Source organism: Gopherus flavomarginatus, chromosome 2 (assembly GCF_025201925.1).
Source record: "Gopherus flavomarginatus isolate rGopFla2 chromosome 2, rGopFla2.mat.asm, whole genome shotgun sequence".
Classification (NCBI taxonomy): Eukaryota; Metazoa; Chordata; order Testudines; family Testudinidae; genus Gopherus; species Gopherus flavomarginatus.
The window spans coordinates 243,631,315-243,655,381 of record NC_066618.1 but is presented as its reverse complement, the minus strand read 5'-3'; the positions used below and the strand labels follow the sequence as shown (position 1 = coordinate 243,655,381).

The 24,067-nt window shown below is 42.2% G+C and overlaps 2 protein-coding genes across 8 annotated transcripts in view; one reads left to right on the top strand and one right to left on the bottom strand.

The window, feature by feature from the left end:
• The window catches only part of GDAP1 (ganglioside induced differentiation associated protein 1), a 50,824-nt gene extending 35,414 nt beyond the window's left edge, over nt 1–15,410 (bottom strand). For 2 of the 5 annotated variants that reach the window (XM_050941150.1, XM_050941151.1), the window contains exon 1: nt 15,134–15,410. The gene's annotated coding sequence lies outside the window, so the exon portion shown is untranslated. Of the gene's footprint in view, nt 1–11,308; nt 11,553–13,633; nt 13,721–15,133 lie in introns of all 5 variants that reach the window. The other 3 variants (XM_050941146.1, XM_050941149.1, XM_050941148.1) reach the window with 3 other exon arrangements.
• Nucleotides 15,411–15,511: 101 nt separating this feature from the next.
• The window catches only part of JPH1 (junctophilin 1), a 124,275-nt gene continuing 115,719 nt past the window's right edge, over nt 15,512–24,067 (top strand). For all 3 annotated transcript variants that reach the window (XM_050940902.1, XM_050940901.1, XM_050940900.1), the window contains exons 1-2: nt 15,512–15,993; nt 22,436–23,192. In XM_050940902.1, the coding sequence (XP_050796859.1) occupies nt 15,615–15,993; nt 22,436–23,192 (1,136 nt within the window). In that variant the 5' untranslated portion in view covers nt 15,512–15,614. The remainder of the gene's footprint in view (nt 15,994–22,435; nt 23,193–24,067) is intronic.

Below are 24,067 nucleotides of genomic sequence, written 5' to 3'. Positions count from 1 at the left end.
CCATCTTGCTTTGCAGCAGTTACCAAGATGGGGAACTCTGTGCTGGCTTCGGGCAATCTCCCTTCACTCAAGTCCCGTTAGTAGGTCCCATTGTCCGCACTCTCCACCATGTGTTGCGGGGCCAGTACACCCCATCCCCTTGGGGGTAGGGCCAGGACATGGCAAGCCTACAGTTAAAGCCAATAGGATTCCCCTGGACTGCAGGGAAGCACAGCCCAACAGCCAAAGTCAGTAGGACTCCCCCTGGTTGCAGGGAAGTGCGACCCACTGGCCAGAGTCAATAGGACTCCCCTGGACTGCAGGGAGCTGCGGCCTAATGGCCAGAGTCAGTAGGGCTCCTCTTGGCTGCAGGGAAGTGCGATCTAATGGCCAAATTCAGTAGGGCTGCCCTAGGCTGTTCTCTTTTATACCACAGCAGCAGTTGGAGCATGCCCAGCAGGATGGGGGGGGGGCGTGGCTTCTGCTGCTAAGACCACTGCTTTAATCTCTTCCATGTGAATGCGGGGCCAGTACACCATCATATATGATAAATTTGACATTAATATGGTACACGGCCCATCAGGGAAATCTGCTGGCAGGCCGAAACAGTTTGTTTACCTGCAGCATCTGCAGGTTCAGCCAATTGCAGCCCCCACTGGCTGCAGTTCACCATTCCAGGCCAATGGTGCATGTGGGAAGCAGTGGCCAGCACATCCCTTAGCCCATACTGCTTCCCACAGCCCCCAATGGGGGTTGAGGTGTGGGAGATGGTGCAGGCTCCGGTTGGGGGTGTGGACTCTGGAGTAGGGCTGAGGATGAGAGCTTTGGGGTGCAAAAGAGGGCTCCAGGCTAGGGCCAAGGGGTCTGGAGTGTGGGAGGGGGTGCAAGGTGCAGACTCTGGGATGGAGTTTGGGTGCAGGAGGGGATTCTGATCTGGGGCAGGGGGCTTGGGCTGTGGGCTCCGGCTGACCTCAGGTGGTTCTCGGTCAGGGGCACAGTAGGCCTGAGGCAGGCTCCTTGCATGCCCTGGCTCCGCACTGCTCCTGGAAGTGGCCAGGATGTCCAGCCCCTGGGTGGAGGCCTGGCCAGGCAGCTCTGCGCGGTGTGCGCTGCCCACACCTGCAGATGCTGCCCCTGCAACTCCCACTGGCCATGGTTCCCAGCCAACAGGAGTTGAGGGCAGGGGCAGCACTCAGAGCTTCTCTGATTGCCGCTGTGCCTAGGGGCCAGACAAGCCAGCTGCTTCCGAGGAGTTGGGAAGAGCCAGGGCAGGCAGGGAGCCTGCCTCAGCCCTGCTGCGCCACCGAATGGACTTTTAATGGACCGGTCAGCAGTGCTAACCAGAGCCACCAGCGTCCCCTTATGACCAGATGTTCCAGTTGAAAACCAGATGCCTGGCAACCCTAGCTCTGACCTTGGCTCCTGCTCTAACCACAGGACACAATGCCCACATTTTGGTTGCTGATAGGTGCAAATACACTTGAGCATGCTATAAGTATGGAACTGCATTTGCAAGTTTGACAATAGTCTAATACCTGCATGTTTTTGCACCTGCAATATATACATGGTCAGTTTTTCATGCACATCGGTGAAGGCTAGAAAGATGCCACAGTGGAAACTTACACATTTTTAAAACCCAATGCTACATTCCAGGGCTCACTCTCTGAACTTTACTCCAAAGACTGAACATAATAAAGATTGAATGAGTCAAAGCTTTTTAATAAAAAGCTATATTTAAATAATATTAATGGCCTGGGCAAAGACCATAATAATAAAGTAATGAACTGTTACTGACCAACACTTAAGCACAACCAAATACCCTTTTAATTAATTTCTTGGATGCCCCATTGTGCCTAGGGGTTGAAAATTAACAAGACAAATTAAACCAATAAGGCCAGAGAAGCTTCAGCTCCTTCAAAGATCCCTACTCACCTTCTGAGCAGAGTGAATCAGTGAATGCCTAGTATCACTGTGCTCTGCACTGGCTGCCAGTTAACCTGAAATTAAAGGTGCTGGTTGCTCTTCAGTGTCCAAACCCCTAAATGGCTTAGGGACCAGTTTTAACCTCAAAGACCAACCTTCTTCTCTGACCAACCTTATGCATTCAGCATTCATCCAGAACACCTAACTTCTGTGATCCAGTTGAATTTAGAGCAAGACATTCTCAGGTCTTGGCCTCTGAAATTAGCTTTCATCAGAAATACATAATCTATGTTGGAGTTTGACTACATTCAGAAAGAGCTGTAAAAACTTTTTTTTGTTTTGTTTAGACTTTTTACTAGCTTCCAGGTCTGAAACCCCAGCATTCAGTCTACCGGCAAGATTATTTCCAGCGTTATCCTTTAAGAATGCAGTGCTTCACGGAGTCATGGGGCCAGACTGGAGAGGAGTGCAGACAAAAGTGTGTTTAAGTTCTACCTGTTGTGATCATGGATCACGAGGCAGCCCAGAATCCTGGCACAATGACTGCTCTATGCTACAGTAGTTCTACATCACGAGGATTCCCCCACACAGGGGGAAGCCTCAAAAGGCTGGGTAAACTGGCTTTATGATTTTCTTGTGCTACTGGAAGCGCGGGGGAGCGCTATAGATATACTGAAGCTATAAAGTTTCTTTGCTTCCTATACTTGGGGAAAAAAATTGTTACTTTAAATCCAAACCATGTAAAGCGTGTCCAAGTACTACAGTGACGGGTGCATCATAAAACCTTATAATGACAATAAAGAGAAATTACAGTGATGAATTATAATATCTTAGCTTGATACATAAATATTTACTAAATAAAAAACAAATTAGCTTTTGTTACACTTAAGGAGTTCCTCTTGCTATTTGACTACCTCCATAATTGTCTGTTATTGAAGCTATGTTATTGATCTTTCCCAGAAGGAGGTCCTGTCTATGCAGGCCTCAAGGGAAAAAGTTCCATTTTCTATGATAAAAACAACAAAAAAAACCAGGAGACTTTCAAAGTTGTTATAATGCAAGTTCCATTCTATTCAGCCAGATGTTAGAATTCTGTTTTGTTAGACATTCAAATGGAACGGTATTCCTTCTATGCTATTCTTCATTAGACTACCAAAATGGCAACTTCCTTTTTAATCAGTTAAATATTCTCTCAAATTTTTTAGTGATTTAACTTTTTTAATTAGATATAGCGAATGCTACAAAACATAGGATCACATCAGTAGCTTGTGTAAACTAGTGAAATTTTACAGAAGTCAACTCAGTGTGGTTCCATATTCAAAAGATTATATTGCATATTAATCTTTTTTTAATCTATCCATTGATCATAAATAGCTCTCTGCAAGTACTTAGGAGTCAACATTTGAAATTTGAGCTGCGTTGCTTAGTCCTGAATGGTCAGTTGTTTCTGCTCCCTGATTGGATGAGCATACACAAGTACTTCTAGCAGAAGTCAATTCACATCTGAATTTAAAATATGTTTTCTGCAAATAAACAAAATAGGCATATAGCCAGAGCTGGAGCAAATTTGTTCATTTTTTTTTAAAAAAACAAATACAATATTCACCAGCTCTTAAACAAGACCTCAGTTGTGAAAGTATAAATAGAACAAGATAAGGTTTTGGGCAGCAGTGGATACTGGGCACTGAATAGTGGTCTATGTTCTTTTGGCACGGACTGTAACATGATGGCATGATTTTTTCTTAACTAAATAGCGTCATTGGACTGCTGCTCTGAAAACACACTTCCTTTATCATGTTTGTCTCAGCAAGGTTTCTATAAGGAGAGAAATACATTGTTTCCACCAAAACAAACTGAAAATTATAGTAAAAAAGCAACCAGATTTACTATTTAATATATATTGAGTTATCATTGGACAGAAAATATTAGGGTTTACAGAGGAAGGGATGAATTTAGATCCTGTGTGTGTAACTGATACAAATGAAAGTATGAACTTGACTCTGTGCCCTGTACAAGACTGTAGGGGAGAAATGAGTGCAGCAGGCGTTGGTATGTGTCTGAAATAACAAACTTACTTCAGTAACACTCCAAGTGACATAGTGGGTGGGCAGAAGAAACCAACAAAGCAGAGAAGCTGCAAAAGGAATGAAACCAGCTTTTCAAATTGTGAAGATAGGCATAGAGCTACAAGGCAAATAATGCCCAGATTTACCACATGCAATTCCCTATAGCTCCGAGGAGCTAGATAGTGTGTAAATGAGCGCAGAATTTGACTTACGCATTATAGTCTTGGGTAAGCAAAGCATGGAAATTAGGACAGAAATTAACTACAAGTTAACAGCAGAGTCAGGTTGGGGGAATCACATGAAAATGATGAGTAGAGTTTTGTATACAGAAGTAAGAGGTCATTTTTCGATCCTTGAAAAAGATCCCCTTTTTCTAAATCTGAGAAGTTAACAGGGTTTTCCCAGCCAGCTGAACTAGCTTGACCACCCCTTCTCATATACCAGGTGTGCCACTGATCATGCAGAATATTATGTCTTACTTCATGGGATATTTTTAAATATATGAGAGAACAGTGAAACAAACACCTTTTCAGTCTGGGATTTTCTGCTACTTCACTAAGTGAGGCACCTTGATACCACTGTGATAGGCATTATATAAAACATAAGAAAGTCACAGAGAGAGAGAATCACTTTGCAGTCCACCTTTCCCATTACGCAAAACCTGTGTACTTCAGTGGCCATGAGTCAGCTGCAAATAACAGCAAGTTCCCATGTAGATGTGAGTGGAACAAGAACATAGTTCATATCTTGGAGCATTGAACCAGCTGGTGATTAAAAAATTTTCTCCCCATAGACTGTATGGTGCCTGCACACTGTGGCCCATGATCACGTCTCCTCCTTTTGCTTGATGTCAGCTTGTTTGATGCTGGAATAAGGTCTTCTTAACTGCAGTTACATTTGTAAATGTTTCATCAAAGCTCCTGAATGTCTGGTAGCCAATGGACCCAATGCGTGCTGTAAATGTGATCTGGGTCTGAGTGGAGGAACAGAATGACCATATTTACTGTTGTTGCTATTCTGGGGGCTGTATGACGCTCTTCTCCCTCTGGCTGACCACTGCTTGGCTGCTCATCTTTCAACACTCACTCCAAGCATGATAGGATGAAATAAAAAACAAACAATTTACTGGTGGGAAAAGTTACTTGCAAGTCTAACACTTATTTTTAAATATCTTTCTATACAGTATTTCCCTCAGTAATACACACTAAAAATAATCTGATTGGACAGTGTTTTAGTGTGTTTTTGATCCACTTGGGTGACATCAAACACTATCGACCGAGTTTTCTAGAAAAAAACAACTAAATTGTTCAACAGATTGGTAACAGGCTGCCTTGCTCCTCTGTTTTACAAGCTCAAATCTGAGACAGATTGGCAACATTTGGTTGCTACCATCACCTGATGGGTCTCAAAGCCTGCTTTCCTGTGAAAAGTGAGTCTCTGTCCAGTTGCCAATAGACGTAATGCAAGATCCATCTCTGCTATAGTTTTGCTAATATAATAAGGATTTGTTTAAAAGCCCACTCCTCACGGGAAGAGATGAGAGAAGGCAGTCACACTTTATTATTAAGTTCCATTTATAAACAGTTTATAAAAGGTCCATAAATGGTTAATAGCTATTAAAAGCATGACAGAGACATGATTACTAAGTGTTATAGATGGTTATAAGCAAACCAGGACAGCATGTCACAGATGGTTATCAGCTACCCAGGACTGGCGCTAGTATTTTCAGCGCCCTAGGTGCACGGCCATTTCGCTGCCCCGGGCGCTGGTCCGTGGCTCCAGTGGAGCTGCCACAGCTGTGCCTGCTGGAGGTCCACTGGAACTGTGGGAGCAGTGGACCATCTGCAGGAATGCCTGCGGCAGCTCCACTGGAGCCGTGGGACCAGGGGACCCTCCGCAGGCACGACTGCGGCAGCTCCACTGGAGCCGTGGGACCAGGGGACCCTCCACAGGCACGACTGCGGCAGGTCCACTGGAGCCGCCTGCCGCCCCCTGCCAACAAAATGCCGCCCCCCAATAATCCTGGCGCCCTAGGCGATTGCCTAGGCTGCCTAAATGGAAGCGCCGGCCCTGAAGCTACCTATGGACCTGTTGGACTCTAACAGTTGACTAACCATTTATTAAAATTTATAATTTATTTATTAACCCATTTATAAGCTATTTATAAATGGAAGCTTAATAATTCAGTGGGATCAAGACAAAGAAGAATTATAGGTCCAGGTGCAGAGTGTTAGTTGGGATTTATGTTACTTTCTAAGGAACTCAAATATTAAGGTGATAGGGCAAGATAGACAAATGAAAAACTCCCAATTCCCGCCTCACTATAACTAGCGCCCTTATATAATAGAATTCAGAGACCAGATGATGAATGGACAAAAAAACTAAAATACCCTCTCCCTCAAGTCACATCTGTGGAAAGATTTGAGAAAATTCACACTACAACTGCTAGCTCTGAATCTTTTCTGTGCTTAAATTGAGGATTTCAGCCTCCAGAGCTTTCAAGCAATCACACCTTTTATACGTGCTAACGTCTCTAAAATAAATGCAAATCACCAAAACGCAGCTGCATTCATCAATAGGAATGAAAGGGTAACTTCTGAAATCAGTATGGAGGCACACTTCCATCTTTAAAAGCACAATTCTGGGCACCACATTTCAGGAAAGATGTGGACAAATTGGAGAAAGTCCTGAGAAGAGCAACAAAAATGATTAAAGGTCTAGAAAACATGACCTATGAGGGAAGATTGAAAAATTGTTGGTTTGTTTAGTCTGGAAAAGAAAAAAGACTGAGAGGGGATATAACAACACTTTTTAAGTACATAAAAGTGTTGTTTTAAAAGTGTTACAAGGAGGAGGGAGAAATAATATTGTTCTTAACTGCTGAGGATAGGACAAGAAGCAGTAGGCTTGAATTGCAGCAAGGGAGGTTTAGGTTGGACATCAGGAAAAACTTTCTAATTGTCAGAGTGGTTAAGCAGTGGAATAAATTGCCTAGGGAGGTTGTGGAATGTCCATCATTGGAGATTTTTAAGAGCAGGTTGGACAAACACCTGTCAGGGATGGTCTAGATAATACTTAGTCCTGCCTTGAGTGCAGGGACTGGACTAGATGACCTCTGAAGGTCCCTTCCAGTTCTATGATTCTATGATTGTAAGCCAAAGAAAATCATAATTAAGGTTAAACTTACCAGAAAGCCACATGTTAAGGTATGGAAAGGCACTTACAACCAACCTTAAATCTGCCCTGCAAAGGCACCATGAACAGGGCCAGCTCCAGACCAGCCCAGCAAGCAGTTGCTTGGGGAGGCCAACGGAGAGGGATGGCACATCTGGCTTTTCGGTGGTGGGTCCCTCAGTCCCTCTTGGAGCGAAGGACTCGCCACTGAATTGCCGCTGAAGACTGAAGTGGTGGCGGCAGTGCTAAAGATCGCGATCATGGCTTTTTTTTTTGTTTTTTGTTTTGTCTTTTTGCTGCTTGGGGCGGCAAAAACCCTGGAGCTGGCCCTGACCGTGAAGAAGGAAAAACTAAAGAAAATCTAATGTATCTTTAAAAACCAGTTTAATCTAACCTAAAACCACAAACAATAATCTGCCTTAATCACAATGAAAAGATTATTGCATGATGTCACTGCAGGGAAACCTAATTTCTTTGAATATAGCCTAAACACAAGAATCCAGTGCTTTTTATTTACATGAAAAGTTTAAAAAGTCTGTGTTGCTCCACTATTAAGGTCTTTCAGGATGAAGAAGAGATTGACACCGATTTTTTTTTTTAATTAAAGCTAATGCTAATATCTAATACACAGGTTAAGGAAAGAGTGTCTATACATCTGGGTATAATGCTTAAATTATCCAAAAGTTTGATTTTAAAAAGCCATAAAATACATTGTGACAAAGTTCCTCCTCTACCTTGGCGGGTCCTGTGCTTATTGGCAGATTTGCACACCTCAGTGATTTTCCCCACAGTCTGGATCAACTCCTCCTGTGTCTGATAATGCTTGTACTCCTTAGTCCTCCAGCAGCACACCCTCTCACTCTCAGCTCCTTGTGCCTCTTGCTCCCAGCTCCTCACACGCACTTCCTCTCCTCTGGCACCTCCCCGCCTGACTAGAGTGAGCTCCTTTTTAAACCCAGGTGCCCTGATTAGCCTGCCTTGATTGGCTGCAGGTGATCTAATCAGCCTGTCTGCCTTAATTGGTTCTAGCAGGTTCCTGATTACTCTAGTGCAGCCCCTGCTCTGGTCACTCAGGGAACAGAAAACTACTCATCCAGTGACCAGTATATTTGCCCTCTACCAGACTCCTGTACCACACTGGTCTGGGTCTGTCACAACATATAGTATGTAATTTGCAATATCCCACATTTAGGCTAATAAATGTAATGATACAGTTACAAATATTAGTATCCAAATATTTGAATACATCACTCATAAAAAGTTATACTAACAGTGGCACGTGGAAAGCAAATATAGCAATGAGTGTAGATTATCCCTCAGTAATTGAGAATTTAGGATAGGTTGTTGCTCAGTAAACAATCCAACAGAGAAGTAATTTACTGGTAGTTACTTTCCTGACTTTGATTCTCAATGGCACTTCAGCTCATCTCTCCTGGTATTGCTGATGTCCAGTGATGTGCTCACAGAATCATAGGACTGGAAGGGACCTCGAGAAGACAGCTAGTCCAGTCCCCTGCACTCATGGCAGGACTAAGTATTATCTAGACCATCCTGACAGGTGTTTGTCTAACCTGCTCTTAAAAATCTCTAATGATGGAGACTCCACAACCTCCTGAGGCAATTTCTTCCACTGCTTAACCACCCTGACAATTAGGAAGTTTTTCCTAATGTACAACCTAAACCTCCCTTGCTGCAATTTAAGCCCATTGCTTCTTGTCCTATCCTCAGCAGTTAAGAACAATATTATTTCTCCCTCTTCCTTGTAACAACCTTTTATGTAGTTGAAAACTGTTGTTATATCCCCTTTCTGTCTTCTCTTTTCCAGAATAAACAAACTAAAATTTTTTCAATCTTCCCTCATAGGTCATGTTTTCTAGACCTTTAATCATTTTTGTTGCTCTTCCCTGGACTTTCTCCAATTTGTCCATATCTTTCTTGAAATGTGGAGCCCAGAACCGGACACAAATACTCCAGTTGAGGCCTAATCAGCACAGAGTAAAGCAGAAGAATTACTTCTCATGTCTTGCTTACAACAGTCCTGCTAATACATCCCAGAATGATGTTTGCTTTTTTTTGCAACAGCATTACACTGTTGACTCATATTTAGCTTGTGATCCACTATGACCCCCAGATTCCTTTCCCTAGTACTCCTTCCTAGGCAGTCATTTCCCATTTTGTATGTGTGCAATTGACTGTTCCTTCTTAACTGGAATACTTTGCATTTGTCCTTACTGAATTTCATCCTATTTACTTCAGATCATTTCTCCAGTTTGTCCAGATCATTTTGAATTTTAATCCTATCCTCCAAATCACTTGCAACCCCTCCCAGCTTGGTATCATCCACAAACTTTATAGTGTACTCTCTATGTCATTATCTAAATCATTGATGAAGATACCGAACACAACCAGACCCAGAACTGATCCCGTGAGACCTCACTCATTATGCCCTTCCAGCAAGACTGTGAACCACTGATAACTACTCTCTGGAAACGGTTTTCCAACCAGTTACGCACTCACCTTATAGTAGCTCCATCTAGGGTGCATTTTTTGTTTATGACAAGGTCATGCAAGACAGTATCAAAAGCTTTGCTAAAGTCAAGATATACCATGTCTACCACTTCCCCTCAGCCACCAGGCTTGTTACCCTGTCAAAGAAAGCTATCAGGTTGGTCTGACATGATTTGTTCTTGACAAATCCATGCTGTTACTGACCACCTTATTATCTTCTAGGTGTTGACAAACTGATTGCTTAATTATTTGCTCCATTATCTTCCAAGGTACAGAATTTAAGCTGACTGGTCTGTAACTCCCTGGATTGTCCTTTTTCCTTTTTATAGATGGGCACTATATTTGCCCTTTTCCAGTCTTCTGGAATCTCTCCCGTCTTCCATAACTTTTCAAAGATAATTGCTAATGGCTCAGATATCTTTTCAGTCAGCTTCTTGAGTATTCTAGGATGCATTTCATCAGGCCCTGGCGACCTGAAGACCTCTAACTCATCTAAGTCATTTTTAACTTATTCTTTCCCTATTTTAGCCTCTGGTTCTACCTCATTTTTACTGGCATTCACTATGTTAGCTATCCAATCACCACCAACCTTCTTGCTGAAAACCGAAACAAAGTAGTCATTAAGCACCTCTGCCATTTCCACATTTTCTGTTATTGTTTTTTTCCCCTCACTGAGTAATGGGCCTACCCTGTACTTGGTCTTCCTCTGCTTCTAATGTATATGTAGAATGTTTTCTTGTTACCCTTTATGTTTCTAGCTAGTTTGATCTCTTTCGTTGTTTTTCCTCTTAGTCTTGCTTCCTATGAGATCTGACCTACCAACTCCCTAAGTTTGCTAAAGTCTGCCTTCTTGAAATCCATTGTCTTTATTTTGCTGTTCTCCCTATACCACTTCTTAGAATCATGAACTCTATCATTTCATGTCCACTTTCATCTAAGCTGCCTACCACTTTCAAATTCTCAACCAGTCCCTCCCTATTTGTCAAAATCAAATCTAGAACAGCCTGTCCCCTAGTAGCTTTCTCCACCTTCTGAAATAAAAAACTGTCTCTAATACATTCCAAGAACTTGTTGGATAATCTGTGCCCTGCTGTGTTATTTTCCCAACAGATGTCTTACTAGCTGAAGTCCCCTATCACCACCAAGTCCTGTGCTTTGGATAATTTTGTTAATTGTTTAAAAAAAGCCTCATCCACCTCTTCTTTCCTGGTTAGGTGGTCTGTAGTAGACCCCTATCATGACATCACCCTTGTTTTTTTTTACCTCTTTTATCCTTAACCAGAGACTTTCAACAAGTCTGTATCCTATTTCCATGTCAAGTGAATCTATTTTTAATACAAGGCAACACCTCCTCTCTTTTTTCCCTGCCTGTTCTTCCTGAGCAAGTTCTTCTTGTACCTTTCTATACCAATATTCCAGTCATGTGTATTATCCCACCAAGTCTCTGTGATGCCAGCTATGTCATAGTTGTGTTCATTTACTAGCATTTCAAGTTCTTCCTGCTTATTCCTCATACTTCTCACATTAGTATACAGACATTTAAGATACTGATTTGATTCCCCCCCACCCTTCTGTCATCTCTCTCTTATCCCTGCTATAACAGCCCATGCTCCCCCCAAATTCCGACCCTTCTCCCAGGTCTCCATGTTTTGTCTTACCTATGGGCTTTGATCACCTGCCTTCAAACCTAGTTTAAAGCCCCCCTCACTAGGTTAGCCAGTCTGTATCCAAATATGCTCTTCCTCTTCCTCGATAGGTAGACGCCATCTCTGCTTAGCAGTCCTCCTTCCTGGAACAGCATCCTGTAGACAAGGAAGCCGAAGCCCTCCTGGCGACACCGTCCTTGCAGCCAGGCATTCACCTCCACGATGCATCTGTCTCTGCCTGGGCCCCTACCCTTGACTGGAAGAATTGAAGAGAACACCTCCTGCGCTCCCAACTCCCAGAGCCCTGTAGTCACTTTTGATCTGCTGAGGGTCATACCTTGCAGTATCATTAGTGCCCATATGGATGAGTAGCATGGGGTAGTAGTCAAAGGGCCAGATGACCCTCCACAATCCCTCTGTAATGTCTCACATACAGCCCCATGGCAGGCAGCATACCTCTCGGGATGCCAGGTCAGGGTAACAGATGGGTGCCTCTGTCCCCCTCAGAAGAACATTACCAACCACGGGAGCGTTGGCTGCGATCCTCCCAGCCTTGGGGGTATATGGCTTCACCTCCTCCACTTTTGGGGGTGATTCCTCATCACGCGTTGCGAGGGCAGCATATCAACTTTCCATCACCATGGTGGGTGGGTTGGGAGTAGGGGTGGAACACTGCCTGCTGCCAGAAGTAACCAGCTGCCAGTGACCTCCCTGTGACAGAGCCATATCCACCTCCCCTGGTGGTGTGATAGCAGTCCTCTATAGCTGGATAGTTTCCTCATTCCTTGGAGGTCTCCATATCAATACTCTCAAGGAATATATGTCCCTTGACCTCCTGACTACATTTCTTACAAGGCCCTCTCTAAGTCATCTCTTTCACCCTATGGTCCCTCCCTGAGCTGAAGCTTCCTATTCATGACTTGGCCCTCAAGTCACTAAGGTCCTCACTTCCAGGGTAGTCAAAGTCCTACTGGGCCAGCTTTCTGGCTGGTGTTTCCAGTGCTCTGTGCCACTCTCCAGTGGCTGGTAGGAGAACCCTGCCCTGCCCTCTACATTGGGTTCCAGCTCAGGAACCCTATAACAAGCAGCCAAGGTCTGTACAGTCTACCCCTCGCTGCTGTTTTCCTGGGCTTCTTCCTACCTCTCTAGCTTTTCCCTCTTTCTGGATTTGCCAGCCCAAGTTCCCACCTCACAGAGTGACTGTACACTACTTCCTTGCAGCCCCCTTGCTGCTCCTAGTTCCTGGACTTTATAGAGGCCCTTCCTGTTCCTGCCCAACTGAGCTCATTTCCAATTAGTGGTCTGCTCCCTGTCTCCTTCTTCAGGTGCATCCTGGGCAGTTAATTGGCCTGCCTAGCCACTTCAACCTCTCAAGACCTTGCGTGGGGTAAGCACCCCATCAAATTCCTGAACGTATTAATAACATTTGTCATTTTTTCTCTTTTTGCAGAAAATCCTATGGTGTTGACATGCCAGCATACACTGTAACACTTTTGTGACTAATCTATATGATATTCAATTTGTACAAAGCGATATGTTCCTGTCTACAGCAAACAGACATCATTCAATTGTGTTAAATATAGTCATAACTAAATATATATGTGTAAATTTATTAACTTGGATAACATAAAAATGATGTCTGCCACCAAGGAGCCAGGAAAGAATTTTCCCCTTGTCTTTGAGTTTTCCCTTATAAAGGCTTTTATACCACTTTTACTCCTTTCCTCCCAGCCCCTGGCATCCACAACCCGTGCTGTGTACTACTCAGCCACAGCCAAGGATCTGGTTTCATGTGGCAATACAGCTTTGATGATCACAAACCGCTCACATAAGCCCTGATTCAGCAGTCCATACTTATTCTGCAAAGCATTTAAGAATGTATTGAAATATTTTGCTTAACTGGATCCTAGGTGCTTGATCCTGCAAAGTGCTGAGCTCTCAGGCCCTAGTCTGGCAAAGCATGAGTTCACTCCAAGCACATGAGTAGGGGGACTACACAAATCCTTGACGTTAGATGCATGCTTAAATTCCTTGCTGAATCAGGGCCTAAGTGCCCAATTTTTACTAATGCAAAAATTCCTTATACAAGTAGTCCCACTGATTTCAATCAGACTACTAGCATTAATAATGGTTTGCATGCTGTCTACTGTAAAATGGTCACCAATGTTCTCCAGCTTCCATAGTTTAAGGTCTTCACTTACTATAGTATCACTCTATAGTACTCTGTAATCTCCTTGCAGATGGAAACTTTTCTTCTGTGATTCAAGAGCCAAGTGTACTCTTATGGCCCTAGGTAATAGTTATAGTCCCCGGTACATGAATGACAAAAAAACTCACCACTTTTTGTTGATCACGATTAAAGCCGTAGCTGAATTTCACAGCTTGAAATGTCACAGTATCTAGTTCTCAGTAAGAAACAGATCTCTGATACATTAGACAAAAATATTTAATAAAGTTAGAAAATTATATTAATTCATAATTACTTGTGAAATTGTATTACAATTGTGCAACTCAGTACAATCATAAGGTTGTAAATTTGTGAAAGAAAGCCTGAACAGTAGAGTTAACTCAGTAACATTATACAGGTGCAGTATTTTCAGTTAGTGTAGACATCAGAAAATGAAGCTACATTGGCTCACTCCTGGGCTAAATTTAGCTTAATGTATGTGTCATGGTTGTTACTCTTTCATTTCCTGATTTTTTCCCCAATTTTTTCACCTTTCATTAATAAGTTTTTTTTCTTATAATAATCTGTAGTTTCTATTAGTAATTTATTTTAGACGTTGCTTAACCAAAACACTTCTTCTTAGCATAAGCACAACATGCCTCAGGTGGCACGTGATCAGGATTCATCAGTGAATTTGGTCTGCTGGTTGGATCATTAGCTTCCCAGCTTGGGCCAGGTACTGATGGTGGGGACTGTGATGTGAACACTGATCCAAGCCCCCCAATCAAACCACCTTTTTTTTTTTTATTCAGCTCTATCAGCGTAGGAGGTCACATATCACAGGACATGAAATTGAGGCAATTATGAGATGTATACGTACTCTCCCACTCCCCAAACACCCGTCGCAATGAAAAGTTTGCTTTAAAATGTTCTTTCAACCCATCTGTAACTTTAAAAGAATGCGAAACTAAGGTTTCAGAAAACATCAATCCCTGCAGTTCTGAGCTATCAGCAACCACAATTTCCTGGTTCTTCTCCACTAAATCTTGTCCAGTGTTTCTGTGCCATCTCCTGTCACTTCCCTTATATTTTTAACTGATTACCAAATGTATGGTGAAGAGTGCTTGGCAGTACTTGAAGCTATCCAGTCATCCAAAGGCCATCAAGTTAAAGGCACAATGAGACTTCTTAAAAGGTGACCACCATTATGTCTTTGAAAGATCACAGATACAACTACAGTATCCTGTGCTCCATACTCCTAGACCTCACTTCCTGCAACTATTGTCAGTTTGGCACAGTGTTCATTAGCACCGGAATGAGGGTGGGTCTTCTATGCTGTTTAGGATGAGATAAAACTCAGCTTTACTCAGACAACACTAGCTCCTGGGACCACCTCTAAAGCTCTGAGAAGTACAAAGGAAGAATTATAAACTTGGAATATGTTTGAGCGTGTTGGTAAAGTTAAACCATCCTCTAAAGGGGGGCACTGCTACCACCTGCAAGACAGAGAGGCTGCCCCCAGAATCCTCTTTGTGCATTATCTATAAACACACATGTGTAAACATTTACAGTCACATATGCACCCCCACCCCCACTTCCAAACACACACTGTGTCCTTTCCGCAGGCAGCTACAGATACTATATGACTACAAAGCTATATTAACACATACCTACAAATCTCCGCAAAGAGCCACAGATGTATTCTCCCACATACTGTGCTTGCAGCCAGCATACAGCCCGATGCTCGCGCACAGACAGGCACCCATCCCGCACTGCTCTCTGTGCGCCCAACGCACCTGCCCAGGGGAACGCTGGCACCCAAGCAGAGCTCACCCTACACGCGCCTCCAGCCACGCTCGCCTCACCCCTGCACCCACAGCGCGGGGGTGGGGGACCCTTCCGGGGGTGCCGGGCTCCTGGCCCCACCGCCGCGCGCCGCTGCCTCCGGGTGTGTGAGCGGAGGAGGGGCGGGCTGCGGGGGAGGGGCGGGGGGCGGTGCCGGCGCCGAGCTCCGGGGCGCCGGCGGAGGAGCCCGGGCAGTCCTGCCGCGCGGGGCGCTGGAAGCGGAGGGGCCGCGGGGAGCGCAGCGCCCGGAGCCCGGCGGCGGCAGCAGCGGAAGGAAGGAGCCGAGCTCGCCCCGCGCTCCCCTGAATGACGGGCGGCAGGTTCGACTTCGACGATGGCGGCACCTACTGCGGCGGCTGGGAGGAGGGCAAAGCCCACGGGCACGGCATCTGCACCGGGCCCAAGGGGCAGGGCGAGTACGCGGGCTCCTGGTCCCACGGCTTCGAGGTGGTGGGCGGCTACACCTGGCCCAGCGGCAACACCTACCAGGGCTACTGGGCGCAGGGCAAGCGCCACGGGCTGGGCGTGGAGACCAAGGGCAGGTGGATGTACCGGGGCGAGTGGTCCCACGGCTTCAAGGGGCGCTACGGGGTGCGGCAGAGCCTCACCACCCCGGCCCGCTACGAGGGCACCTGGAGCAACGGGCTGCAGGACGGCTACGGCGTGGAGACCTACGGGGACGGAGGTGAGCGCCCCGCGGGCGGGAGGGAGAGAGGGAAACAACATGCCTGGCGGGCCCCACGCACTGCATGTGTGTGCACACACGTGTGCCGCCGCTGCCACCTGGCGCGCCCCACGCACGCAGCCCCGGGCGCCTGGGCTCTCGCAGGAGCTGCTCCGCCCGCGCACAGGACCCAGCGGGGGCACGGCTGCCGGGAGGCAGTGGCAGGCGCAAGGGAAGGAGGAGTCTCAACTCTTGGCAAAGTTTCGCCCCCCCCCCCCTCCCCTTTTGTGTATAGATTGCGCGCGCGAGCAGGGCCGCATTGAAACCGCGGGAGCGGTGCATCTTTTGCCAGGGGTAGCTGCTTAGCCTGCGAGCAGATTCCCCATTGTCAGTGGTTGAAACTGCAGCCAACTGACAAAGAGTTGAGTGAGGCCTCGATCCTGGACTTAATGTGACACAGAGCGAAATGGAGGAAGGTTCATAAAGGAAGCTACCGTTGCTTTACACTCATGAGGGCAATGAAAACAACGTGTCGGTTACACTGTTGCAGGTGACCTAGGGTTAATATTAATTATCCTGTTAGAAACGCTGCATTTAAGTGATAAATGTAGAGCGGATGAAACTTATGAGCTGTTTCACTTTTAAAAGTTCCACATTCGCAGGGCTATCGTTTTTCCTTCACCAGCTGGTAGAAATGTTTGCAGATTCCTAAGCATTAGAAATAAATTGCGATTGCTTGAAAACATTGGTTTTTGCCTGCTCTTTGTACAACTGCTGGAGGTTTCACAGGTGGTGTTCCCTTGATTTAGCAACACTTACATATTGTATCAGAGAGAAAACTGGCAAATAAATCTCTCTCACTCACTCACTTTTGAGAGTTTGTATGGGAAAACAATATTGATAAAGTCACGAGAAAGCTAACAATGGCCAAAGAGATTATACATTGTTAGATGTAATCAATCTCGGACCCACCTACATTTTTGTAAAATGAGCTCATTTAATTAACACAGAAATATTGTAACTTAAAAAAAACCCCACATGTGATTCTAAATACAAATCATGTTTTGAAATAAGGCCAGCTGCTGTTTCTCTCCCTTACAACCCCCCCCCCAACCCTTCTTAAAAACTCTCCCATATTTCCTGACTTCTGACATATTTAGCATATGAAGGGGATCAAGTTAAGGTTCAGCAAGGTGACTCATGAGTAAAGCTTATGCAGTTGCACAGTTTCATTTAATTGTAGTGTACATATGTCATTTCAAGCGCCATACAAAAGACAGATGGGCCTGTTTCTGCTCTCACACTGATTTTACACTGCTGTAGCTTTTGGAGTTACAGCAGTGTAAAATCAGTGTAAATGAGAGCAGTGACTAATGGATTACTTGATCTATCCCAGTGCAAGGGGAGAATCTGGCTGAATATTTTAGAGCTGAAATCTTTTAGAAATGTTACTTTAACATTTATCATGTACATTTTGCAAGTTCATCTTTGTGTGAAAGTGTGTGAGTGCTGTGCAAGAAGTGTAATTTAGCAAAACAATAGATAACACATAAAATCTGCCTTCCTTGTGACTTAAAAACAAATCTTTGGTTCAGGCCTCTTAAGTAATGCTGTGTATCAGTTACTACATGAAGTTTGATTTGCGACTTGTGGGCAGACCCGAAAGAGATGCATCAAAGAATGAATGCCCATGTGCTAAGGGAGAGTTGAGCCCCGCACTTACAAATGAAGCTTTTTATTCCAAAATTTAGTGAGACCATAAAATTAATTTTATAATAAAGTTAAAATACATTACTTTATAAAACAGATTGATTTTATGGTTTTATGTTGGGATTTAAAAAACAAGTGTTTTCACGTGCTCATAGTGATCTCTTGGGGCTGCAAGTTTTCATGCTTGGTATCTGCCTAGAGGGTACATGCATGGTTTTTATTTAATTAATTCTAAAACATCATCAGAGTTTTAGTTTACTTTCACTACACTGTAGGATTCTTTTGTTTGTGTTTTTTTCTGGTGGATTAGACATTTAAAAAGGGCTGATGGCAAGTATAATTCATTGTAGCCATATTTTTAAAGTAAATTAGCATGCTCGTTATTGTTAGAAATAGGTTTCTCAATAATTAACATACACTGTTCTTTTTTTAGGCTAATTGTGGGAATCCATTTTTCCCCCCTCTTAATGAGGCAGAATGTAATTCAGAAGACAATTGTCTTCATAGATAGTTTGGAAGTCAGTAGCTTTATAAAAAAATCCACACTATCCTATCTTAAGAATTTTTGTTCTGTTAATGTATATCTATTACTAAGGCCCCAATTCTGCAAACACTTAAGAACATGTCAGTATATTTGAGCATGTGCATTCCTGTTGATTTTAATAGGACAACTCATTTGAGTTAAGTTACATACATTCTTAGGTGTCTGCAGAGTCAGGGCTTTAGTTTTGAGGCACTGCAAACAACACAGCAGCAAATGGGAAACCGCAGAAAACTATTCAGAAAAATATCTGAATTGTTACTACAAACAAACTGAGCATATACCAAAGCTGCTCAAAATAAGCAGAAATTGAGCTTGTTTTATGCTGAGTTGGCTTGTGCATTGCCTGTTGGCTAGTTTTTCTGGCTTGTTATTGTTTTTAAAGTAGCTTGTAATTGCAGGCCATTGTTTGCTGTTCTGGAGAACACTAGCATAATGAAATAAGTTTATATATGTGCTGATACTTAGATTGTAGTGATTTTAAAAAAGAATCTAAACAGAAATAGTTTCCACAATAAGTTTTTCTTAAAGTGTGTAAGTGTGAGAGGGATGTACATATAAGTATAGAAATAACAAACACTGGCAACAAGCAAACTTCTTCTGATCTCTGTCTGCATACAAAACTTCCTTTAATTTTCATCTGCACCACAGCATAATACAGTCCATTGTGTGTATGTGCTTTTTAAACTGGCATTCAACTAAATCTCCATGGAAAAGATTATAAATTTAGGTTTTAATTAGAGCTAGGTAAACTTTTTAGATCAATAATTATTTGCTGACAAATGCAATTTGGGGCCATCCAAAACTGTTAGTGAATTTAACTGTAGTGAATTCAACTATTTTGCTGTGTGGCCCAGTTGTAGCTCATTTCTTTGAGGAGCACATGCAGTTTTTAAATCATTTGGTAATTACAGTGGTAGCCTTAAAGCCACTATCAATGGTACTAATTAGTTATCAGTTAATAATGACTAATCAGTTATAGTTAAAATGAACAGGAACCAAAAGCTTTCTGTTATGTTTTTTGTAGATCATGTTGTTTATTGAATATGTTAGCCTTTCATTATATTACAGTATTATTATGGATAAATCATACTCCTCTAACAAATTCTTAAATTTTCACTTTGGAAATAATAGATGCAACTATAATTTATGTAAGACGATTGTTTCCACATTTATGTATATGTATGCTTTCAGCAAACATTTTAAATGGAATATATTTGAATATAGCTGTAAAACTTAATGCAAGAGTGGACACTTTTCTACATGATACCGCCTAGTAATAATAAAGAGGGATACCTCTCTGTTTAATGCCTAATTACAGCCAAATATCTGAGTCCTTGAGAATTGTTGCACTGCAAAACTACACACACAAAAATCAGATGAAATATCCGTGGCATGGTGTTTTTGTCTGTTCTCTTCCTCCCGCCCTCGCCCCCATTTTTGATTTATAGAATATTCCACTTCCTCGTTAGCTAATTTTTCTTTTCTTTTTTTTAATAAGGAGCTGGCCTTGATTTCATTGTCCCAGTAGAAAGAAGAATCTGATAAGCACATAAGAGTAAATTAATTGTCCTGGTTTTAATGCTCTCTGGAGCAAATCATAACCATTTCCATTTTCTCCTACAAAGAAGTGAAAAACATATGTCATAATTGTTACACATTTTTGATCTTATGTGTTCCCTTTTCAAAACAAAAGTATTGTGTGATCAATAAAAATTGCAGGCCATCCTAGCTTTGATATTTATGATAATTTTTTTTATTTAAATAGAGTGGACTGATTCTGATCTACACTGTTCTGGCAATATAAAGAGGCCACGTGGTGGGTTGCCAACATGGTATAATGGGGCCTAGTCTAAATGAGAGTGAAGTGTATTTATTTTAAAGTAACAGAACTGTTATTACTGGCATAACAAATTAGACAGTTGATATATGTAGCAGCAAAACATTGTAGCCAGATTCTCACCTCGGGGTTCTAAAGGTACACCTTTTGTAATCATATGGATGGAAGTGGGGGCAAAATATAGCTTCAGCTGTTCTCGACTATTCATACATTTATTTCCAGGAAAAATATTTGTTAAAGTAACAAGTGTCAAGAAAAAGACTTTACTTTTAAAACTATTTACAGACCACATCCATGTATTATGCTCATGTTTTTTATTTGCCCTGCTCCATATGTTGAGTATTTCTAAATAACCATGTTTCTAGATTCAGCAGCCTTAAAAACCAGTGCTTCAGCAGGTATCTAGGATACAGAGAGGGAGAGAGAATCTAAGAAAGTTGCTTACTGTTGATGTCAGCAGCCATCTGTTAGAAAGGAAAACCTTCACTTGCTAGAATATTTTAACACTAAATAGTTATTGTTGAGCTTATTTAACATTATATGAAATATAAATTGATTAAAAAAATCTTTGTGACAAAGCTTATAAATTGATGCTTTTAAATTAGCATGTTCAGACAGGTATGATAAGTGGCAAAAGGTAATAATATTGTATATTGATGAGTAATTTTCACACAAATGCATAACCAAACTGGACTATGTACATAAAACTGAGATTTAATTTCAAACAATTACTCAAATTAAACTTTAAGTGATGTTAAAATTTGAGGCATTTGACAAATGCAAGCATTTACAGAAAATCACTGACTTCAAAATGTCAAATATATTTATCTAAAGAGCAATTTAATGTGTTATGCAGCTAACAGACTAAAACCAAACAAGGATATTTTAAAAAGTTTCTTCTTAGTACTTTTCTAAGAATATCCAGAGTTGTGTATGTCAGTGTTTTGGGCAGTTGGTGGAGGGTAGGGGGAGGAGGAGAGAGAGAGATTGAACCTCCATGTTTCAGGGTTTAAATCAATCTCTAACTTTTGAGGATTAGGACAAGAACTTCTTGGGGGACAAATCTGGCTATTGTGTTAGAGGAAAGTGCAAGAAACCCCACATCTGGTATTGGCTATCATCAGATGCAGGATATTGAACTAGGTGAACCTCTGGTCTTAACCCAGTATGGTAGCTCCTATGTTCTTAAGGAGACAACCATGTACCAGGGAGTAACCTGAATTCACTTTTTTAACCCCAGGCAGTACATCATCAACCATACAGATATCTGTTACTGCCTCTTTTCAAATGTTATGCAACTCCCTCTTCTGTTTCCATTTTAAAAAGAAATCAGGGTTAAGACTGTGACATAACATATTCAGGTACAGCTAAAATGGTATTCCCTAATTCTCTGCTACTCTGCCGTTGGCCTGTCCTAATTACATACAAATGAGCACAAATGAGAGGGAACTTCAAATTCTTTTCATATTTAAGTGAATAGTGAGAAACTTGAAGTTTCTGCCTTAGGTCTGATAGCTTTATCACAAATTTAGTAATGCAATTATTTAATTAAATATAAAAATAAAATTTACAAGCAAAACTATTTTCCATGTCTCGTCAGTCGTCATTGTTCTAAATTTCATTAGGCCTTGAACATGTTGTCTTTGAACCTGAACTCAGTTGTTTCTTAAGCAGATCTCCCACTGATTTCACTGGCACTTTTGCATATGATCAGACTGCAGGATAAGATGTATGCTGTTTTTCCGGGTTCTTTGTGGATGTCTCATAGTACAGTATTTCTCTTGCTACAAGTAGAACAAAGGTCTGAAATGAAATACAACCTACAGGGGAGTTATTGATTTTTATAGCCAACACAGCTATTCAGTACTCATGATAGCGAAATATATGTTGGCAGCAAAAAATGTAAATGCCAAAATTTCTCAAGGAGTAAGAAGAGGCAAAGGTAATATACTACAGTTTCATTTCTGGCATCTCAGCAAAATTAGATTTTTTTTTCCTGTTAAAATATGTTTTGGCACTAGTGTGCAAGAAATCATTGTGCAATAAACCATTAGGAGTGCCTTTTTGTTGAGAGACCCAGATTAAAATCAGACTGGACACTGCTGGATTTTTAGTTGTCTTAGTACTGGGTTCATTTGAAATGCTAAATTTTTATTAAACAGCAGAATATTTTTTTTTTAAAGTTAGAAAAATATTTTTCTATTCCAAGATTCTTTTTATCATGTAATATGTGTTGCCTTTTCTGATGAAATTTTGCCAAAAATGTTTGATAAAATAGCTGGCTGTAGGTATACTATTATAGTGATGGCATCACTTCCTCTGTAATTGAATTGCTTCTTAAATGTTGTTTCCATTGATTATTCTTTTAAAAGGTACATACCAGGGACAGTGGACAGGAGGGATGCGGCACGGATATGGTGTACGTCAAAGTGTACCTTATGGCATGGCAACTGTGATCCGTTCACCCCTCCGAACATCTCTAGTCTCACTTCGTAGTGAGCAGAGCAATGGCACTGTTCTGCATGACATTACTTCAGACAGCCCAGCTGGAACAAGAGGTGGGTTTGTTTTGAATTTTCACAGTGAACCGGAAGCCATGGGTAGTAAGAAAAGAGGAGGCTTGTTCAGAAGAGGATCCCTTCTTGGTAGTATAAAACTTAGAAAATCTGAATCTAAATCATCAATATCTAGCAAACGTAGCTCTGTCAGGAGTGATGCTGCTATGAGCAGAATTAGTTCTAGTGATGCCAATTCTACGATTAGTTTTGGAGATGGTGACTGTGATTATTGCCCTATGGAAGACCATGTTGATGCCACCACAACAGAAACATACATGGGAGAGTGGAAGAATGACAAGCGCAATGGTTTTGGTATTAGTGAGCGTTCAAATGGTATGAAATATGAAGGAGAATGGCTAAATAATAAAAGGCATGGATATGGATGCACCATATTTCCAGATGGCACAAAGGAAGAGGGAAAATATAAAAACAATGTTTTGGTCCGTGGAATAAGGAAGCAACTTATACCAATAAGAAACACCAAAACTAAAGAAAAAGTGGATAGAGCCATAGAGGGTGCACAAAGGGCAGCTGCTATGGCAAGAACCAAAGTGGAAATTGCATCTTCAAGGTATGTAATTGCAAAATGCATGCTTTTGCCACTTCATGTGTAGCAACGAAAATGTATTGTTTGCAATAAACTATATTGACAGAGGCTCTTAAAAGTTTGAGTACAAATTGTTGTCTTCAGTGGGCACCCAAGTTCAGCTCTGTTTCATATGTGTGTCTTGACTGACTTTAATGAAGTTGCATATGAGAACCTGAGCGTAGAATTTGCCACCATAACTTGAGAGAAGTATTACTTGCACACTTCAGAAATATACTATCAGTCTTGCACGCTTGCACTTAAGCTATAGAACTACTACTAAAATATATCATTGCTTTCCATTGTACACACGGGGTTTCACCTTTATATGCCATCTTGAAAATTAAGCTGGTGAAGAATGTGGTGGCCTGCTTATGAAGTGGAATATCTTTCCATAAGCATGTTACACTTTTTTGCTTAGGGATTTGTTCTTTACTGCAGGTTTTCAGATAAAATTTAAGGTGTTGGTTTTGACTTATAACACCCTAAGAACTAGATTCACAAAAGAACTTGGGTGCCTAATTAGCACTTTAGGTGCCTTAATCCCAGAATCATGTCCCACTGGGATTCACAGAACCCCTGCTAAATTGCCCTTGAATCCGTCATAACTTTCAGGACAGTTGTTAGAGAACTCACCTGGAATGTAGGAGATACACTTGCACAGTTGTGCTCTAAACATCTATTTATTAGCAACACTCCCTTCCCCTCCAGTTCAAGTCCCCCCTAATGCCAGGAGAGGGTTTGCAGCTGAGAATCCCACACAGAAGGAGGAGCATTGCTGCCTCCCAGACTTAGGTGCCTATCCAAAAGAGAGGGGGCAGATCTTAGTACACCTCTTGGCATGGCAGCTCCCATTGCCT